Below are 22,192 nucleotides of genomic sequence, written 5' to 3' on the forward strand. Positions count from 1 at the left end.
TTGTGCCGTTCCAGTTAAAACATCTGAGTTGCTCCAGTGGAATAGGTAGCAACAGAATTTCAAACATAGGAGTTTTGTGGTCTCAATGCACTTCTTCCTTGAATCTCACATGTAGGGTTATGCATCTATTTCAATTTAAATTCTTTTTGATATGCTAAAGATACTGATAATATATTTGCACTTTGATGAATAGTCACTGTGGACTAATAGAGTAGGGAACAGAGCATTACATAATTGTATTACTCACTGAGATAAAGTTTCAAATTCGTTTTTCCAGACCTGTCTGCCTTGGGTGACCCTGCTGGTAGCTGTGCTGCTGCTGGTATAGCTCTTGACTTCAATGAAGCTCACAGACTATCTGCCCAACACTGAAGGTGCTTTCTTAGGGCAGTGTCCCAAGGACCCTCAAAAATTGTTAAATACAAAAGTCAATATAGACCTAAAAGTCAATGTAGACCTGAAAGCACTTACAAATTAATAATGTTACAATACAAAATGTTTTACAATCAGCTTAAATTAAATGAACTTCAGCATATGTCGCAACATGTCTATCAACAGAGACCTCAATTTTACAGAGCCTGAAACGAGATCCAATCTGTCTGAGATTTTTCCTACGACACCTAGAATAGCTTTTCATCACCTTCCCAATCTCCGCAACATCCTTGACAGGCCCTATGCTCCTTCTGTTCCCATCCCTCTACCCTGTGGCTCCTACCCCTGTGACCATCCCCATTGCAAGACCTGCCCTATGCACCCTCCTACCACCACCTATACCAGCCTTATAACTAGCAAAACAGATGCTACCAAAGGAAGAGCCACCTGTGGAACTACACATCACAGTGTAAAAAATTTAGAAACTAAAAAATTTTGTGTAGATCAACATATGGAAGCATGTGCCACTGAACTTAAAGTAAATGATGGCACTTTCATAATTGTAACAGTGTATAGGTCCCCCTCAGGGAATTTCCAGCGATTTCTAGGAAACTTGTATACTTTGTTGTGCTATCTGTCAGACTGGGGGAAGCCTAATTATCATTTGTGGGGATTTCAATGTTGATTCCCTGAAAGAGTGTAATAGGAAGAATGAACATGTAGTATTACCCAGTTCTTTCATTTTGAGCTCCGTCATTGATTTTCCTACTCGGATAACAAAGAAGAGCAGTACAATGATAGATAACTTTTTTATAGACCAAGATAAGTTTAAGGACATAAATGCTTATCCTGTTGAGAATGCTCTTTCAGATCATGGTGCACAGCTAGTTACAGTACATGACATAGCTCCATGCACTATATCAAATCAGACTTTCAAAGCAATGTGTTCAATTAACAATATAAGTATTGCAAACTTTAGGGAAAGCCTACAGCAGCTAGACTGCTATAAGGAACCCGATGCAAACTTGAAATATATCTTATTTCATGATACATTTTTAAGGGTATTTGAAACTTGTTATCCCAAGAAAATAGTTAAACATAATTCCAAGAAAACATATAAAAAAACTTGGCTAACCAAAGGAATAAGAATATCTTGCAACTGCAGAAGAGAACTGTATCTAACAGCAAGAGGGAGTACTGACCGCAAAATTGTTCAATATTATAAAAACAAATGTGCGGTACTAAGAAAAGTTATTAAAAAGTCTAGAAGCATGTGTATCATGTCTGAGATCAGTAACTCTGATAATAAAATTAAAGCAATTTGGAATATTATTGAAAGGGAAACAGGGCAACCAAGAGCACAGGAAGACTTTAATGTCATAAAACTGAATGACAAGTGTACCAACAAACAATCAGAAATTGAAAATATTTTCAATAATCATTTTTTAAATGTTGTGAAGAAAATAGGATCTAGATCTTCACTAGAAGAGGCAAGGCTACTAATAAAAGAGGCCATACCTGTGCAGTTTGAAACAACTGTAATTCCACCAACCTCTCCCTCTGAAATCAGTAAAATAATAAACTCGCTTAAAAGTAAAAGCTCTTACGAAATTGATGGCATTTCCAGCAAGGTACTTATAGCTTGTTCCCCACAGATAAGTAGGAATCTCAGTCATGTATGTAATACCTCTTTGGAGCAGGGTGTTTTCCCCGATAGACTGAGATATGCCATTGTAAAACCATTGCATAAAAAGGGGGATACATCGGATGTCAACAACTACTACCCAATCTCTCTTCTGACAGCTCTATCAAAAATTTTTGAGAAATTAATGTATTCAAGAGTAGCCTCCCATATTTGTAAAAATAAAGTACTAACAAAATGTCAGTTTGATTTTCAGAAAGGCTTTTCAACAGAAAATGCTATATACGCTTTCACTGATCAAATATTAAATGCTCTAAATAACTGGACATCACTCAATGGTATTTTTTGTGATCTCTCAAAGGCCTTTGATTGTGTAAATCATGGAATTCTTTTAGATAAGCTAAATCATTATGGTTTGAGTGGGACAGTGCACAAATGGTTTAATTCATACTTAACTGGAAGAATGCAGAAAGTTGAAATAAGTGGTTCATGTAATGTTAAAACAACAGCTTATTCCTCAAACTGGGGGGGGGGGGGGGGGGGGTAAAATCAAGAACGGGGTCCCACAGGGTTCAGTCTTATGTCCTGTACTGTTCTTGATATACATTAATCACTTACCATTCCACATTGATGAAGACGCAAAGTTAGTTCTTTTTGCTGATGATACAAGTATAGTAATAACTTTCAAAAACCAAGAACTAAGTGATGTAATTGTAAATGATGTTTTACACAAAATTATTAAGTGGTTCTCAACAAACAGACTCTCTTTAAATTTTGATAAAACACGGTATATACAGTTCCGTACAGTAAATGGCACAACTCCAGTAATAAATATAGACTTTGAACAGAAGTCTGTAGCTAAGGTAGAATTTTCTAAATGTTTAGGTGTGTCCATTGATGAGAGCTTAAACTGGAAGCAACATGTCGATAGTCTGCTGAAACATCTGAGTTCAGCTATGTATGCTATTAGGGTTATTGCAAATTTTAGTGATAGGAATCTCAGTAAATTAGCTTACTATGCCTACTTTCATTCACTGCTTTCATATGACATCATATTCTGGGGTAATTCATCATTGAGTAGAAAAGTATTCATTGCTCAAAAACGTGTAATCAGAATAATTGCTGGAGCCCACCCACGGTCATCCTGCAGACATCTATTTAAGGATCTAGGGATCCTCACAGTATATATATTCACTTATTAAATTTATTGTTAATAATCCAACCCAGTTCAAAAGTAATAGCAGTGTGCATAGCTAGAACTAGGAGAACTTCACTATGCAGGGTTAAATCTGACTTTGGCACAGAAAGGGGTAAACTATGCTGCCACAAAAGTCTTTGGTCACCTACCGAACAGCATCAAAAGCCTAACAGGTAGCCAACTAACATTTAAAAATAAAACATCCATATTTGTTTCACCACATCATCTGAATCCTTCCCCCAAACACCAGTTTCTCAGAACTCTGCAGGTGGAAACTAGTGCTACAATATGTTCTTGGTTCTCACTGCCCACCTGGCCTTAATTTATATTAATTTCTTCCATCTTAGCAGTTCCTCACAGTAACTGCTACTTTTTTCACTCCATTTTAATTTTCTGCATCTTTCATTTTCTGACCTGTCTGTTTTTCTCCATCCCCCCCACCTCCCCTCCCCACCACCACCTCTGTTGCATGCAATGCACTTAGCTTTTCACTCTTATTAACTTGTGCATGATGTTTTAGTAGGAAACTGTGTTGTGCATATTACTCTCTCTTCCATCTTTAAACTCTCAGGTTTCCAAATCTTGTCCAGTACAATCCTCAACAATCAGTCTTTCCTTCTCATCCTGTCCGGTAAGTCTCCCCTGACCCGCTACTCTCAGGTTTCCAAATCTTGTCTGGTACAATCCTCAACAATCAGTGTTTCCTTTTCATCCTGTCCGGTAAGTCTCCCCTGACCCGCTGTTCTGGGTGACTTTTCTGAACTGTACACCTTTTCCTAAACCTCTCGAGTCCTTTCCCTTCATCCCTCTTCCTTCTCTTTCAACTCTTCTGCCAGAAGAAGGAGCCACTGGCTCTGACAGCTTGTATAAGTTAAACCTTTTTGTGTATGTGTTCTCCTGCCACTGCTTGGTGTGTAGATTTATTATCTATCCAGTTACATAATATTGTCAAAAATTGATTATCTTCATTGTTAAATAAAAAAGTTTTCAAATTGTATAACTACAATAATATATATGATTTCCTTTTCAGATAAATTCCCATTTATACAAGCCACTGCATATTCTGAAGAAACAGTGATACTGAATGGCTCAAGTACAGTATTGGGATGCACTGTTCCTTTCATGATTAAAGGATGCTGGCTGAGACATCCCAGTGGAGAAGTCATTTCTGTGTTACCAGACAAAACTTTCAGTCAAAGATATAGTTATTCTGGTGACAGTTTTGGTTTGGGTCAATGTCTGATTAGATTAAATGTGTATGTGGGGGATTCTGGTCAATGGGACTGCAATGTTGCACTTGATGGGAGCAATGATGGAGATATTTCAGTATCATTTAGAGTGCATGTAAAAGGTGTGTAACTGAAAGCATAGAAGATGAAGTTGTGGAACTGAAGTTTTTATGCAATAATGTTTACTGATGCAAAAAACATTAGTAATCCTAATTTTAATTTGCAGTTAACAAGTTGTCTGTTCAACAGAAAATAATTGACGCTGCTAATGGAGATAGCACACTGTTGTACTGTTATAGTACTCAACACCAGCAGCCTCTTGATATGTGTCATTTTATTCGACCAGATGGAAGAGGTCTTACCCTTGATGGGACTAACAGGTAAGCCCACATTCTATGAAATTTTCAAGTACAAAATGGCTAAGCAGGGATGGCTAGAGGACAAATGTAAGGATGTAAAGGCATATATCTCTAGGGGTAAGATAGATACTACCTACAGGAAAATTAAAGAGACCTTTGGAGAAAAGAGAACCACTTGCATGAATATCAAGAGCTCAGATGGAAACCCAATTCTAAGCAAAGAAGGGAAAGTAGAAAGGTGGAAGGAGTATATAGAGGGTCTATACAAGTGCGATGTTTAATAAGCCATGGCTGCAAAATACTAACACGAATTCTTTACAAGTGAATGGAAAAACTGGTAGGAGCCGACCTCGGGGAAGATCATTTTGGATTCTGTAGAAATGTTGGAAAGCTTGAGGCAATACTGACCCTATGATGTATCTTAGAAGAAAGATTAAGGAAAGGCAAACCTAAGTTCCTAGCATTTGTTGACTTAGAGGAAACTTTTGACAATGTTGACTGGAATACTGTATTTCATATTCTTAAGGTGGCAGGGGTAAAATACAGGGAGCGAAAGGCTATTTACAATTTGTACAGAAACCAGTTGGTAGTTATAAGAGTTGAGGTGCATGAAAGGGAAGCAGTGGTTGGGAAGGGAGTGAGACAGGGTTGTAGCCTATCCCCGATGTTATTCAATCTGTATATTGAGCAAGCAGTAAAGGAAACAAAAGAAAAATTCAGAGTAAGAATTAAAATTCATGGAGAAGAAATAAAAACTTTGAGGTTCACCAATGACATTGTAATTGTGTCAGAGACAGCACAGAACCTGGATGAGCAGCTGAATGGAATGGACAGTGTCTTGAAAGGAGGATATAAGATGAACATCAACAAAAGCAAAAAGAGGATAATGGAATGTAGCCGAATTAAATCAAGTGATGCTAAGGATATTAAATTAGGAAATGGGATGCTTAAAGCAGCAAATCAGTTTTGCTATTTGGGGAGCAAAATAATTGAGGATGGTCGGAGTAGAGGAGATAGAGAATAGAAGCTTTCGAAATGTGGTGCTACAGAAGGATGCTGAAGATTAGATGGGTAGATCACATAATTAATGAGGAGGTATTGAATAGAATTGGGGAGAAGAGAAATTTATGGCACAACTTGACTAGAAGATGCGATTGATTGGTAGGGCATGTTCTGAGGCATCAAGGTATCGCCAATTAAGTACTGGAGGACAGCATGGAGGGTAAAAATCATAGAGGGAGACCAAGAGATGAATACACTGAACAGATTCAGAAGGATGTAGGTTGTAGTAGGTATTTAGAGATCAAGAAGCTTGCACAGGATAGAGTAGCATGGAGAGCTGCATCAAACCAGTCTCTTGACTGAAGACCACAACAACAACAGATTCTGATGCAATATGGTACATCTTTCGTAACTGATATCTTAATAAACTGCCCAAAAAATGTTATTTCCACCTAAATGTATGTGAATGTGCGTGAGCCTTGACTCAAAGGGAACAAGTAATCAAAAAGTAAGTCTTATGAAACTGAAAAATAACTTAACTATGAAATAGAAAGCAAACTGTAAGCAAGGTAAAGGCAATCTGTTTGAAAGTACTGTACACATTTTTATACATCTGTGACATCAAATCCACTTCTACATACAAGTCTCTACCTATATGTACTCTGCTAATCAACTGTAAACTGCAATGCAGAAGGTACTTCCCACTGTAACACAAACTAGGGTGTTTTCCTTGTTCCATCATGAAGTTGTACTATAGTCCTAGCTTCTTCAGTTAATACTTGTGATAGAAACTAAGCGAAAATGTTTTCACTAGATATTTGGTGTCTATCCTAAACTGTTGCCAGTTCATGTATTTCAGCATCTCCCTGATACTCTCCAGTAGATTGAACAAACCTGTGTCTATTAGTACTGCCCTTCTTAGTATCTGATCAACATTTCTATGTTTCTATTATTATGGGTCCCACACACTTGAGCAGTGTTCTAAGATAGAACAGATAGGTGTTTCGGAAGTAATTTACCAATCAGAATGGCTGTATTTTTCTGATATTCTTCCAATAAACTAAAGTCTGTCAACTTCTTTATCTACACATGGGGCTGGGTGATCATTTAATTTCTCCAGACTGTTTACCCAGATATTTGTAAAAGTTGATTAATACCAGTTGTTACTCATTGATACTGCAGGCAAAGGTAATTTCTGCAAAACCTTTATACATTTTTGGGTTTCATGGCATGCAAATTTTACATTTCTGAACATAAAAGCAATTTGCAGCATTTTCCAGGCAATATTTCATTATAAATTATTTGATCATCTGCAGAAAATCTGAAGGTACGATTAACATTGTCAGCTGGGTCATTAATACACAAAATGTGCCCCAACACAATGCTCTGGTGCAAGCCTATGGGGCAACTCTTAATAATTCGACATGGATGTAGCTCCCATAACAAATTTTTCCTTGCAGTAATCTTAGAGTTCTTAGGCTGACAATTTACTCCAGACTACATTAAGAAGACCAAGTCTTCATAAAACTCAAGTTTAGTAACTGCTGCAGAAGTACCAAAAGCTGAGTGGTCACCTACACAAGTAAAGTACCCTCAGAAACCTGAAATTACTATATCTGTTCATGACACTTCATCCAAGGTAACATGCTGCATCCTCCATACCAAGAAAGCCTCAGTCTAGACACAAGTCATATTTGATACCCTCAAACGTTTATACTTTCATTAATAAGTGTTGATATGGTTGCTTTTCAGAAGTAAGGAAATATTACATTTACCTGACTGACTTGATCCATGGCTTTGAGGGCACTGGGTGATAAAATTGCGAGTTTTGGAAACCATGCTGAGTGGCATTCTGTTGCAGATATTAAGCAACACATGGTTATCAAAGATAGTGGATGATAGTTTCACGAATCACTGTTGCTACCCTTCTTGTAGATAGGTATGACCTGTAGTTGTCAAATATACGGGATGGCAGTTTTGTGAAACATTGTTGTTACTCTTCTTGTAAATGGGTATGACATGTGAACAAAGGGGCTTACTCAGCAGCAAATTCTGCATAGAATGTAATAGGGATTCCACCAGGCTAAGAAGGTTTGTTCTGTTTTAGCATATTCAGCTGTTCCACAATACCCTGGACACTAATACTTATAACAGTCAGCTCTGTTGGGGCAAAAGCTAAACTGGGGCAGTACTTCAGTATTTTCATTTGCATGGAAACATTTAAAAATGGAGTTCACCATTTCTGTTTTAGCTTCGTTACTCTCAATTTCAGCCCCTGTGTCATCCATGAGTATCTGGACATTAACTTTTGTGCCAATTACAAGTGGAATTTCTTTGGGTTTTGTGAGTGATATTTCTGTAAGATCCTGTTATGAAAATCACTGAAGGCTTGACAGATTTCCATTTTGACAGCAATATGCATTTCTTCTAGCATCTATCTAACAATTTCGAATCTGATATTGGACAACATTCAGTAATATGAAGATGGTATCTGTTCTTTCGAACTCTTACAGGACTCAGTAAGATTGTCTGCTGTAAGTAATGTAAGGAACTGAGGAACAACGAACGTAGTATGTGGACATTAAGTTGGGAATGTGGGTCTTATGAAGAGCATGCAAGGGATTAATCCCTGCAGTTGCACTATCCTCTGTGCCCTCGGTGCCTCAGATGGACATAGAGCGTCTGCCATGTAAGCAGGAGACGCCAGGTTCAAGTTCCGAATGGGGGACACATTTTCAACTGTCCCCATTGACATATATCAATGCCTGTTGACAGCCTAGGGTCTTGATTTAATTATCATCACATTCAGTAATGTATTGCTGCACCCCATGAATTGTAACATTCTTAGATCTTCCTCACATGTTGTCTATAAGGTGATCGAGATGCTCCTCAAAGTTGCCTCTATCAATTATGGGGGTCCCACAAAGGACAGCTACTGAGTAAATGTCATTCCTGCAATTACAACTTCAAATTTCAACTGGCCTTAGCAGGCTCAACTGGGTCCATGCCAACAAATACAGCAGATCATTCTATCAGGTTGAATCCTTTCTCCTGGAGGAAGTTTTTCATGGGGTTGTTGCACTGTGCTCTTGCATTATTAGCATGAAAGGCAAATTTATCACCAAAATATGGGTGGAAGATCTGTACAGTAATCTTGAGGATTCTGCCCTAATACAGAACACCCCTAAAATTACTCTCAATAGTGATGAGAGGCACCTCGCATAATTACATAACACCAGCCAAAAATATAACTCACGCAACTCTGTGCTGAATACAAGGATCTGCATGCCTGAGTTATGACTGTCATCAGGCACCAGACAAATCCTGCATGCAAATGAACCCTGACACAGAGGTCTTGTACAACAGTACACCAGCAATAAATGACTGAGATCTTAGGGTGATGGTGTACCAAGCAATATCTTCATTTATGTCACTGAATGATGTGCTTTGTGTAGAACCTCAATCAATGAAAAGTTATCCAAAGAAACAGAAACCTGGAAAGGAACTTATATAAACATAGAACTGATTGGTCTACCAGAAATAGATTTGTCTTATTACCACATTTTGGATGATGCACTGCATTCTACTATAACAATGACATGGAACCAACAAGTAGAAGATGATAATAAGCAATGATAAGCAGATACTGGACCATACAGAGTGACCATAGCATGGGATGGCCACCATTTTTTTGCATGTCCGTAATATAGTGTGTAGTAATTAATGGAAAGTCATCGAGTGAAACAGAAGTGATTTCTGGAGTTCCCCAAGGTAGTGTTATAGGCCCTTTGCTGTTCTTTATCTATATAAACAATTTGGGAGACAATCTGAGCAGCTGTCTTTGGTTGTTTGCAGATGAAACTGTCATTTATCAACTAATATAGTCATCAGAAGATCAAAACAAACTTCAAAACGATTTAGAAAAAATATCTGAATGATGCAAAAGGTTGCAGTTGACCCTAAATAATGAAAAGTGTGAAGTCATCCTCATGAATGCTAAAAGGAACGCGTTAAACTTTGGTTATACAATAAATCAGTCTAATCTAAAAGCCCTAAATTCAATTTAATACCTAGGTATTACAATTATGAACAACTTAAATTGGAAGGAACACATAGAAAATGTTGTGGGGAAGGCTAACCAAAGACTGCGTTTTATTGGCAAGACACTTAGAAACTGTAACAGACCTACTAAGGAGACTGCCTACACTATGCTTGTCCGTCCTCTTTTAGAATACTGCTGCGCGGTGTGCGGTCCTCACCAGATAGGGCTGTCAGAGTACACCAAAAAAGTTCAAAGAAAGGCAGCACATTTGTATTATTGCAAAATATGGGAGAGAGTGTCTCAGAAATGATATAGGATTTGGGCTGGACATCATTAAAAGAAAGGCGTTTCTTGTTGCGATGGAATCTTCTCATGAAATTCCAATCACCAACTTTCTCCTCCGAATGTGAAAATATTTTGTTGACACCAACCTACATAGGGAGGAATGATCACGACGATAAAATAAGGGAAATCAGGGAAATCCACGCACTATGCGAGATTGGAATAATAGAGAATTGTGAAGGTGGTTTGATGAACCCTCTGCCAGGCACTTAAATGTGATTTGCAGAGTATCCATGTAGATGTAGATGTAGCTTCATCTACTGCACTGACTCAGTGCTGGAGCATTGCAATAGATATGTACAGCTCTGCATAAATAGTTTACTGCCAAGTACTTATATTATGGGCAGGATTTATGGTTCACATGTTATTGCATTGGCTTCCATTTACAAATCTCAACTAACTCAGAATGCAATTAGCATGTGAATTTCATCAGTGGCACACTAAGTGTTAAAATGTAGTGGTTTTAGGTTAGAGATCATCAGAGGATCCAGTCAACTGATAAGTGAGGATTCTGAGTAGCATGCTGTATTACCATATGAGCTGACAAAGAACTTGGATCCCAGATGGAGCAAATGGCAAAGACAGCCAATAGACTGAGAATGTTCAGATGGTCAGTTAGCAGGTCCGATTAACTGCAAGTAACTAAATGTTTAGGCTACTATACTTTCTCCAATTATCTACCGAGTTATCATTGGAGGTGATAAGGAAACAGATGGAACAATCATTTTCTGAAAGTCAGCAGATGGACACTGACACGGTGCGTTCTAATGTTGTACAGCAGAGCAGGTACTTTGTAATCTACATAGACCTGTGGATTCCTCTGGTAAAAGTGCGTTATTACATTTATAATTGTAAAATATGTATGTTTTTCATACTTCAGTACAGCAATTGCATTACTGCAGACTTTTGAAAGAGCAGAGGGCAAAAAAAAGTTATACAATGAGGTGATAAAAATCATGTGAAAGCGATATACACATACACATATGGCAGTAGTATAGCTCACAAAATGTATAAAAGTGCAGTGCATTGGTGCAGTTGGCAAGTGCACTCAGGTGATTTGTGTGGAAATGTTTCTGACATGGTTATGACCACATGACAGGAATTAACAGGCATTGCACTTGGAATGGTAGTTAGAGATAGACATATGGGACATACCATATCAGAAATTGTTAGGAAATCCATATTACACAATCCACAGTGTCAGGAGTGTGCAGAGACACAAAATTTCCGACATTATCTCTCACCACGGCCTTCACTTAATGACAGAGAGAAGTGACATGTGTGCAGAGTTCTCAGTGCTATAAGACAAGCAACACTGCATGAAACAACCACAGAAATCAATGTGGGAGCTATGACAAACATACCCATTAGGACAACATTGTGAAATTTAGCATTAATAGGCAATAGCGATAGACGAACAATGCAAGTACCTCTGCTAACAGCATGACATCAGTTGCAGCATCTCTCCTAGGCTCATGTACATATTAGTCGGACCCTAGTCTGTAGCTTGGTCAGATGAGTCCCAATTTAAGTTGGCAAGAGCTAATGTAGGGTACGTGTGTGGCACAGGCCCCATGAAGCCATTGGTCCAAGTTGCAACAAGGCACTGTGCAAGCTGGTGGTGGCTCCATAATAGTGTGGGCTGTGTTTACATGGAGTGGTCCATCTCTAATGACCTTGTTGTCAACGGGACGTTAAACACTAACCACCACCACTACATGGAGTGGATTGGTTCCTCTGTCCAGCTGAACCAATAATTTACTGGATATGGTTATGCTCAGCTACTTGGAGACAATTTGAAAACATTCATGGACTTCATATTTCTAAATTTTGATGGAATTTTAACAGATGCCAATGCACTAGACCAGGCCACAATTGCTTGCCATTAGTTTGAGGAAGATTCTGGGCAATTTGAGCAAATAATTTGGCTGCCATTGTCACCCCACATGAATCCCATATAACTTTTATTGGACATGATTGAGAGGTCAATTTGTGCACAAAATCTTGCACCGTCAACACTTTTTCAATTATTGATGGCTATAGAGGTAGCATGACTCAGTATTTCTGCAGGAGTTTCCCAGCAACTTATTGAGTCATTGCCACATCAAGTTGCTGCATGGTACTGGCAAAAGGTGGTTCGGAATGATATTAGGAAGTTTCCCATAAGTTTTTGTCACCTCAACATGTACATAAAATTTTCTGAAGATGATTTCATTTCATTTCATTTCATTATTTTCCTGTAAATCATTTACATGATGTAGGAATTGTCACAACAAAGTTATCATACTAGTACAAGTACTACAGACATAATAATGGAATATCACTTTCAAGACATTTTTTTAAGAAGTACAAATTTAGACATATAAATTAAAATTTTTGGCAATAGATTTACACACAATCAAAGTACTCATCTACGTCATAGAAAGTTTTGTTTAAAAGGTAATTTTTAAGCTCAGTCTTAAATTTTACTTCATCTATTATTTCCTTCATGTACACGGGCAGAGCATTGTAAAGTTTTATTCCAAAATAACTTACATGCTTTTTGGTTTGTGTTGTCCTTACCCTTTCTACATACAAATTCTTATGAGTTCTAGTATTTTAATTATGGCAGTCCTCATTTGTACATAGATTTTTCATATGCGTTCTTGTACACACAATGCTTTTAAAAATATAGTGATGGTATTGTGAGTATTTGCAGTTCTTTGAAAAGGGGCCTACAATGAGTTCTTGGAGAGTTATGTGTTATGATTTGTATAGCTCTTTTCTGAAATTTGAAGATCTCTGTTAAGTTTTATTTAGTTTTACCCCAGAACACTATGCTGTAAGACACGATGGACTGAAAGTAAGCAAAACACTAGTCTAGTACAGTCTGTGCTGCATACTCTAGATAATATCCTCAATGCAAAACATGCCGTGGGATAAGTACTTGAGATGGTCTTTCCAGCTTAAGTTTTGATCAATGTGCATGCCCAAAAACTTTGTGGATTGTACACTCTCTATCTTCTTATCCATTAATTTTAACTGGAGGTCCATATCTTCAGTTGCTTTGCCATACTGTATATAATTTGTTTTACTTAGATTAAGTGTTAACTCATTAGCATTAAACCAATGTTGAATATATTTCAGGACTATATCAGTTGTGGTGGTTAATGATTTTTTATCAGCACTTATAATTATGCTACTGTCATCTGTGAACAACATTACTTTGGTAGAAATATTAGGATTTTTTATGTCATTAATATAAAGCAAGAATAATAAGGGACCAAGAACACTGCCCTGTGGGACACCTATTTCCAATTTCTTTGCATCTGAGACCCACTTAATTTTCTGATTTTTATGCTCTGCGATGATTTCTACCACCTGAGTTCTATCTTGAAGGTAAGATTCAAACCACTGCTTCACAACTCCCCTTACACCTATTGCCTCCATCTTGTTTAACAGAATTTTGTGATTTACTGTATCAAAAGCTTTAGATAAATCTAAGTTAATTCTAACTACACATTTTTTAGTGTCAAGACTCCTGACAATCTCTTTGGTATAGGCATAGATAGCTGATTTTGTGCTGTGGCCTGAGCGAAAGCCATGTTGATTGCAGTTTAGAAGTTTGTGAGCATCTAAGTAATTTATGAGTCTGGTCTTCATTAATTTCTCTAGAATTTTTGAAAATGATTGGAGAAGGGATATTGGTCTATAATTTTCTACCTTGTATGGATCTCCTTTTTTAAACAGAGGTCTAACCTTAGAGATTTTCAACCTCTCAGGAAATACACCTTTGCTGAAAGACAAATTGGCAATATGTACCAGGGGCTTTATAATTTGTTGAGCAACTTTCTTTATTATCGACACAGGCACTTCATCCACACCTGCAGACATTTTTGATTTTAGACTCTTTATCACCTTTAATATTTCATTATCATTTGTGGGAGTTAACAACATACTACTGTCTGCTTTTAAGGGCTGTTAATTTCTCACGTTTAGTACAGTTTTTACTTAATGACACTGGTACACTTAAAAAGTAATTATTAATGTAATTTGCCAGAGTTTCATCTTTTAATTCAATAATTTCACCATTTTTGAGTACTATTTCCTGATCCTTTCGGCCTTACCTGTTTCCCTTTTCACAATTTCCCAAATAGTTTTTAATTTATTGCCTGATTTTCTTATTAATTTATCATTACTTAGTAATTTTGCTTTTGTAATTATGTTTCTATATGAAACTTCCTGTCAGATTAAAACTGTGTGCCCGACCGAGACTCGAACTCGGGACCTTTGCCTTTCGCGGGCAAGTGTTCTACCAACTGAGCTACCGAAGCACGACTCACGTCCGGTACTCACAGCTTTACTTCTGCCAGTATCCATCTCCTACCTTCCAAACTTTACAGAAGCTCTTCTGCGAAGAAGTAAAGCTGTGAGTACCGGACGTGAGTCGTGCTTCGGTAGCTCAGTTGGTAGAGCACTTGCCCGCGAAAGGCAAAGGTCCCGAGTTCGAGTCTCGGTTGGGCACACAGTTTTAATCTGACAGGAAGTTTCATATCAGCGCACACTCCGCTGCAGAGTGAAAATCTCATTCTGGAAACGTTTCTATATATTTTTTTGTAATTTGTTACATGTTCTTTAAACTTGGGGTCGGTCCAACTTTTCAGTCTATAGTTAAGCATTTTCATGGTCCTGGAGGAATTTCTAATACCTGTTGTGATCCAGGAGTTAGCATGTATATGCCGATATGTGTTTGTTTTGACAAGTTTCTTAGGAAAACACATTTCAAAATTCAACATAAACAGGGAAGAAAAAACATTATATGCAGTGTTTGTGCTAGTTTGTAACAGTACTTCTGCCCAAGATTGGTTAGTCAGTGTATTTATGAAGTTACTGCAACTATTTGTGGAGAAGGTTCTTTTGTACATTTGGTATGAACTATTTATGGTCACGGGGGCTATGGGAAATTTAAGGATGAGTGCATTGTGATCAGATATTCCTAGGTCAACATTTATTAAATCTATATCGGTGGCATCTATATTTGTGAAGATATTATCTATGAGACTTTTTGAAGAGTTTGTTATTCTTGTAGGGTTAGTTATATGTGGATACAAATTGAAGCTCTGTAAAACATTCAGGAACTGATCTTTGGATGCACCTTCAGTCAATAAGTTAACGTTAAAATCTCCACTTATAATTATTGTTAATTTTTTATGATGTAATATTTTGAGCAATGCCTCTAACTTATTTCTAAAAATTTCAGGATCATCACGTGGTGATCTGTACACTAACGTTATTATTAATTTACTCTTTTGCATATTCAACTGTATTGCTGCAGCCTCAAAATATTTTTCTTCACTCAAGGATTCAGTTACAGTCATATTTTTAACCTTTACTCCAGGTTTTACATAAATGCAAACACCACCATGTCTTGTTTCCTTTCTGCAATAATGACTTACTAATTTGTATGGGGAAATGCAAATATTTTCTAGTTCATAGCTCATGCACCAATGTTCTTGAATGTAAATACAATCTATACTAGCTCCACTGGCTGCAATCTCAAGTTCTAATATTTTATTTTTAATGCATTGTATGTTAAGGCTCATTATTTTTAAGTTATTGAAATTAGATCGAGAGGAGTTGTACTTATGTTTCCCAGTGTTACCAGCTGTTCCTTCCTGAGGCTGGGTACCAAAAATCCTTAAGAATTACACATTTCCTGCTCCTTGTATTTCTTACCCCTGGACATGCCACCATACTTGTTGTATCTGTAGTTGTAGCTGCTGTTTCAGTGGATGCTTGAGGTGTTTCTGAAGCTGATGATTCAATGGATGTTGGAGATACTGCCAGTTTTGATGCTGACTCCATTTTTGTAACTGATGTTCCAATTGATACTGGAACTTTTGCTGAAACTGTATTTTCATTTAAATCTTGAACTACAGTTGGCACTGACGTTACTGTGGACATTGAAGCTGTGTGTCTTCTGTTGATGATATCTGAGTGGATTTTGTACCACTGATCTTGCCTCTGTTCTTCTGATTGATGGACTAGTCACAGATTCTGGACTTGATTTTGAACTTGCTGGGGGAGAGGGGGGGGGGGGGGGGGCACAAAATGTATGGAAAAAATTGTGTGTGTGTGTGGGGGGGGGGGGGGGGGGGAGTTGGAGGGGGGGGAGAAGCATCCACATGCGTTTCTTGCTTCAGTATATCCTATAGCAGTAGAAACATGTCTTTTAAATGGTACCATGGTCTGGCAACTAGTATGTTGTGAGATGTAATGAATGAAATGACTTACTATGGTATACTATCTGCTACTACATGCAATCATTGCACCTGTATACTGAGTACAAGTTGAACAGTAGCTGTTATATCATGGAGGATTTACGACTCTTTCTTACAAACACAGTGGGTATTACTATCTCACTGGCCTGCATATTTGTCTCACATTTCATCCATCACATCTAAATGGGATATGGCTGATGGGCAACTTGTTCAAAATAGACCTCCAATAAGCACTGTTAACCCTTTGTGTACTAGAATACAAAATTTGTTGAGGGAAATTCCCCAGGTATAAACCCAAGCCCTTTTTGACTCCACACTATGTTACTTAGAAGTTCTGCTTGCAGCCGGTTGTGCCTGCACACCATCCTGAATTGATAAACATTGTTTCGTAAATGTAATAATTTGTGTATTATTGCCATGGGCCTCTTCAGATTTATAAAGTCTATTTCAGTCACATGCATTTTGTTTGATTAGTGTTGCAATTTTTTTGAGACATTGGTGTAGAAATGAGATGTATTTGGAAAATAAAGAGCATTTGCTTCTACTTAAATGCTGACAGTTCAAACAAGCTCATACAGGGTGACGTATTGATTTGTTTATTAAGTCATATAAGGTGATATTTTGCTTCAATTATCACTTGACAGCAGGTGAAAGCAAACAGCAATGGCTTCAAAAGTTGTTGTTCCTGCCAATTGTAAAGTGCATTCTGTAATTTGAATGACAGCTACTCAAATTCATTAGAAGTTGTGCATACACTTGTTAGTGAAGAAAATGTTAGACTGTGGTGTCAAAGACTTCAAAAGTGGGTGTACTATGCGTACGATGAAGAGCGAAGTGTTAGATCCAGCATCCTAATCTATGAATTCAAGTAACAAATGGACTTAAAACTGTCATCTGATTTGTGATTGACAACTTCTGCTCTGGGTGATGAATTTCCTCATGTTAGATGCACCTTTATTTACTGTCATAGAGAAGTGTGGATATTCCAAACTATGCAAGATGGATACCAGAAGTGCTTACTCCTCAACAAAAAGAGCAAAGAAAAGACAACCCTTTTTGGACCACTGCAAAAAATACGGAGATGATTTGGAAATAAAACAAGCAATCTCCTTCTTAAAGAAATGGGTTGGTACACAATGATTTCGAGATAATGAGCACAAGAATTTTGATGTCATCGGGTTTAATTCCCATGTGGAGAACTTCTATGCTGAGAGGTTCAAGCAGGCAATGTAACATTATGAAAATTGTCGGGAAGTGAACATTGATTTTGTGAAAAGTTAAAATGGTTTAATACATTTATGAATGACTTAATGGCCCTTAACAGTAATGGAAATTCCTGGATGGAGCAACATGTAAAATAAGGGGAATGGAACTATACACCTATAGCTGACTGATATGTGGAGCACAGAATCATGCAACAGTAAACAACATTCTCAACAGCTTTTGAGAATTTGCTCTTTTTCAAGTGCCTTACACCTGTGTATTTATGCAAATGTCATGCAGCAAGCAGTTCCTTAGTATAGCTGAAAAAACAATGGCTTTTTTCAAACTGGAATGTGCATTTTAGCCTTTGTAACCACAAATTGTAAGTAGTACTACAGTGATTGCTAATTGTTCATAGGCCATATGATATATTTATTTATTTATTTTATTTACAAAGTTAGTTGTAACACCTGATTCTATTTTTTAACACTTTGGAGACAGGCCACTTAGCAGTGTAATGGGGTTAGGAAACTGGCCATTTACTAAAGTGTTAGTGGCACATATGTAATAGATATTTCGTCTAGAGAAATACATATTAAAAAAAGACCAAGCTCCGAGATTTATTTTTCATACTTACTTCTTATATAAATTCTTCCTCCTCTTGAGCTTCTAAAATGTCTTACTCACTCAACAGATATCACATATTTGAAGCAGTATTATAGAAAACTGGGAAACCTAACAAGTACATACACAAAATTACATCAATGCAATGATATTGGTTCAGCTATTCATGACAGCAGCTTTTACATTCGCTTATGTTCCTTTCAAAGTAATTCTAGAAATTGACAACAGATGGCAGCACCAGTCAAGGCACAGGACATGAGACTTTTATACATTGTTCGCACACAAAATGAGTCCAGTTTTCAAGCATTAGGTCACTTATGTGTTGAGAAAATTGTGGCCCGACATACACTTGGATGTGGTCTTTTTAACACAAAGTTGCAGCCCAAACTATGCTTGGGCTTGGTCTCCAAAGTGTTAACTGACTTACTCCTCCAAGTCCCTGAAGGTTTTCCTCCATGATCGGAGGTACAAAATATTATGAACTGGGCGAATGAATATTCTTAGCTAGTTACTGGTAAAATTGTTCTTATACAGCCTGCTGCATTTAAGCATTTATTCATTCATTAATACATTTGTTCACCATATTCTCATCATGACGAGTCTTCAGGGTGCGGATTAAGTTAAGCTATACATTAACAAAAGACACAAAACTTGACAAAATTTTACCTGTACACTGTATTTACAATAAACTATCATTACACTCTTACTGCTATTTTTTCTTTCAGCTACTAAATTAAAAGAAAAATTTCTACTTTGGAAGAGGGTGCTATTTCCTAGTTATGTTAAATACCTGCTGTTTCTTTCTATTAGTGGCTTAATATTTGCTTGATTACATTGATTTTTTTCAGTGAAGAAACACAGCTATGTCTGTAATAATATGGGCCTATTTACAATATCCTACTACCTGCAACACAGCTTTACAATGAACACTGCCCCTTGCCATTAGCCAAAAGAAATTTCCATTCCTTGAATCTATGTGATTTAAACATGTAAAACTTTATTAAAATGGCCTCTAGCTGATTTAAGAAGTTTAAGTTATTTCATGGTTCTGACTATTAGCTTGTTTGTATCCTGATATAATACAGTGGCACAACATTCAAAGAGCTTTTCAGTACAATAATCTGTAAAGTGATAGGTTTGAGATTTAATTTCATTTGATTTGTGTGTTACTTCACTTGTATTGTATAGACATAAACAAATATCTAGGATTACTATTGTGTAATTGTATAGATAAAAAAAATCTGCTCACCAAGCAGCAACAGGAGAACACACACACACACAAAGATTTGATTAGTATCAGTTATTATTTTCTGCATGTTAGCTGTAATGGTACTCTATCTGCAGGGTAATTGAAGGAAGATACAGTTACTTTGGGAATGGACTGGATGTAGGAGACTGTGGTCTACACATCACATCTGTTACAGCGCAGGACTATGGCCAGTGGACATGTTCAGTTAATTTTCGTAGTGCGGCTTTGGAAAATATTGTTAATACTGAGCATATTCAAGTTAATCAGAAAGGTAAGTGAGTTATGTTTCCCTCATAGATACTTTTGTTGAAAATATCTCACAGATAAGTATGCTAAAACGTCTTCCAAAGATACTGAATTAAAATTTCATGTCACAATTATAATTTATTATACACTAGTAATGACTCTTAAAAAGGCAATTCTTCTCTTTTCTTGCATCAAGAGATCACAAGTACTGACTGCAAAACACTCAAATGGAAACTAAATGTATTAAGTAACAGTCAGTTCTTATAGATTTATGAATGCTAATTTCAGTGAACATTTAAAAATGAGGACCATCATCTAAGACAGTTTCAATTTTTTTTTTTCTCTTGATCCCTTCATTAATAAGCTTCAGTATCACCCATCTATAAAATGCATCATTCACATTGTTCAGTCTCTTGGTTCTCAATATGTGAATCAGAAAAAAAACACAAATTTTTGACAAATAGAGTTTTGTTGACATCTGCTTTCAAACAGTACTAAAATGCAGCTGAAATCATTGCAACAATCTTCATTTTTTGAAGTGTGTGGGAACGAGCAGTGAACTATTTGATAATCAGTTAGTTACTGGTCGGTTTTAAATATCTTTCTTTAGATTAACTATTTTACCTTCCGTTTTAATGAATATTCAAATGTTTGTTGCCCTGGATGACAATTTCAGCTTGATAGTTTTTGGCAAGTTGTATGGTCATTGCATGTTCCACTATCTCCTCATCCCTCCAGTGCTCCAAGTGAAAGTGGGTGATACTCTTTTTGTGTCTTTGCAGGAATGGAAGAATAATACAATGTGATTTTTGAACTACTACTTTTTCATCATTGGCCATCATTGTCGTAAGGCTGTTGTATGTAAAATAAGACAAAGACAGTCACTTGCTTATAGTGGATTGATCCATGGAGCACGTAACACATAACAGGAAACAGCACACACAAGCTTTCTTTCACTAGTTCTTTTTCCAGCAATAATACAGTCGTTCACACACACAACCACACAGACACCTAAATGCACCCTTTCATGGCCTTGGCAAGATTAATTATTGATACTCGATTATTGGAAGCAGTTGCCTGAGCTGGTGGAGATGGGGAGAGGATAAGAAAGGATGCAAGCAGAGTGTAGCTGGAAAGAGGTAGGTGTTTGGACAGATGACTTCATGGCTGAACAACAAAACGAAAAAAGTGCTGCAGGGCTACAACAAAAATAAATGTGGAAAGAGGAGGGGCTGGGGGCTTAGGGGAACTGAAGGTGAGGAAAAAATGAGGAAGAAAAGGGGGGAGAGAGAGGTGAAGATGAAAGATGAAGATGGAGAAAGAGAGAGGAGAGAGAAGCACTCACACTGCTCACTTCCTTCACGGCCTCTCCAAAGTCCGAAGTTCCTGTCCCGTTACAACCAGATACCCTGACAGTCACTATGGATGTGACATCCTTGTACACAAACCTCCCCCATGCTCATGATCTTGCAGCCATGGAACACTACCTTTCCCAACATCCTCCTAATACCAAACCCACCACCTCTTTCCTAATCCTTGTAACCAACCACATTCTGACCCACAATTATTTCACTTCTGAGCACGAAATCTTCAGACAAGTCTATGTTATTGACATGGAACTTGCATCAAATCGTCCTGTGACAACTTATTTATGGACCATTTGGAGGAATCCTTCCTATCCAGTCAACACATAAAACCTCTTTTCTGTTTCAGATTCATTGATGACAGTTTCACGATCTGGACTCCTTTGCTCCTCCTCCACCTGTTCCCAATCTGCTTCACGGGGTCATTCTCAACTGATCAAGCCACCTTCCTACATGTTGATCTCCAGTTCTCAGATGGCTTCATAAATACATCAGTCTACATCAAGTGCATCATTTGTCAGCAATACCTTTGACATCTGACACCCACTCCTCCATATAAAATGTCTCTTCCTTACAGCTTTGCTATTCATGGACACTACACCTGCAGTGCAAAATAGGAAATGTCAAAATATGCCAATAACCTTACCAGAGCCTTTACTGACAGACAATATCCTGCCTAGCTCTTCTATAAACAAGTCTCCCATGCCATCTGCTCCACTGACACCACAGTAAAGCTTCCTCTGATCATCTGGTATCATTTTGACCTCAAAAAGCTTAGTCACAGCTTCAACTACCTCGCGATCTGAGATGAAGAATATTGTACCCAAAATCCTTCCCACATCCTTGTGTTTGGAGGGGTGGGGGGGGGGGGGTGGTGAGACATACTAAGGTACACTGTGTTGCTTCGTTAGCCATAGTGCCAGGTTGCATAGAGTTTAGTGCATCTTCCATGTGAGCATGAGACCCGGATTCGTATTACAGCCTTGGTACAGTTTCATTCATTGCTTTGGCCTTTATTCATTACTATACAGCATTCTATGTGGGCACGACAACTGTTTAC

At 37.5% G+C, this 22,192-nt stretch overlaps 1 protein-coding gene across 1 annotated transcript in view; it reads left to right on the forward strand.

The window, feature by feature from the left end:
- Positions 1-22,192, forward strand: part of LOC126353785 (uncharacterized) — a 255,057-nt gene that overhangs the window by 164,130 nt on the left and 68,735 nt on the right. Inside the window, exons 6-8 of the mRNA XM_050002874.1 lie at positions 4,243-4,563; positions 4,668-4,821; positions 19,618-19,793. Coding sequence (XP_049858831.1) covers positions 4,243-4,563; positions 4,668-4,821; positions 19,618-19,793 — 651 coding nt within the window. The remainder of the gene's footprint in view (positions 1-4,242; positions 4,564-4,667; positions 4,822-19,617; positions 19,794-22,192) is intronic.

This window comes from Schistocerca gregaria, chromosome 3 (genome assembly GCF_023897955.1).
Source record: "Schistocerca gregaria isolate iqSchGreg1 chromosome 3, iqSchGreg1.2, whole genome shotgun sequence".
Taxonomy (NCBI): domain Eukaryota; kingdom Metazoa; phylum Arthropoda; class Insecta; order Orthoptera; family Acrididae; genus Schistocerca; species Schistocerca gregaria.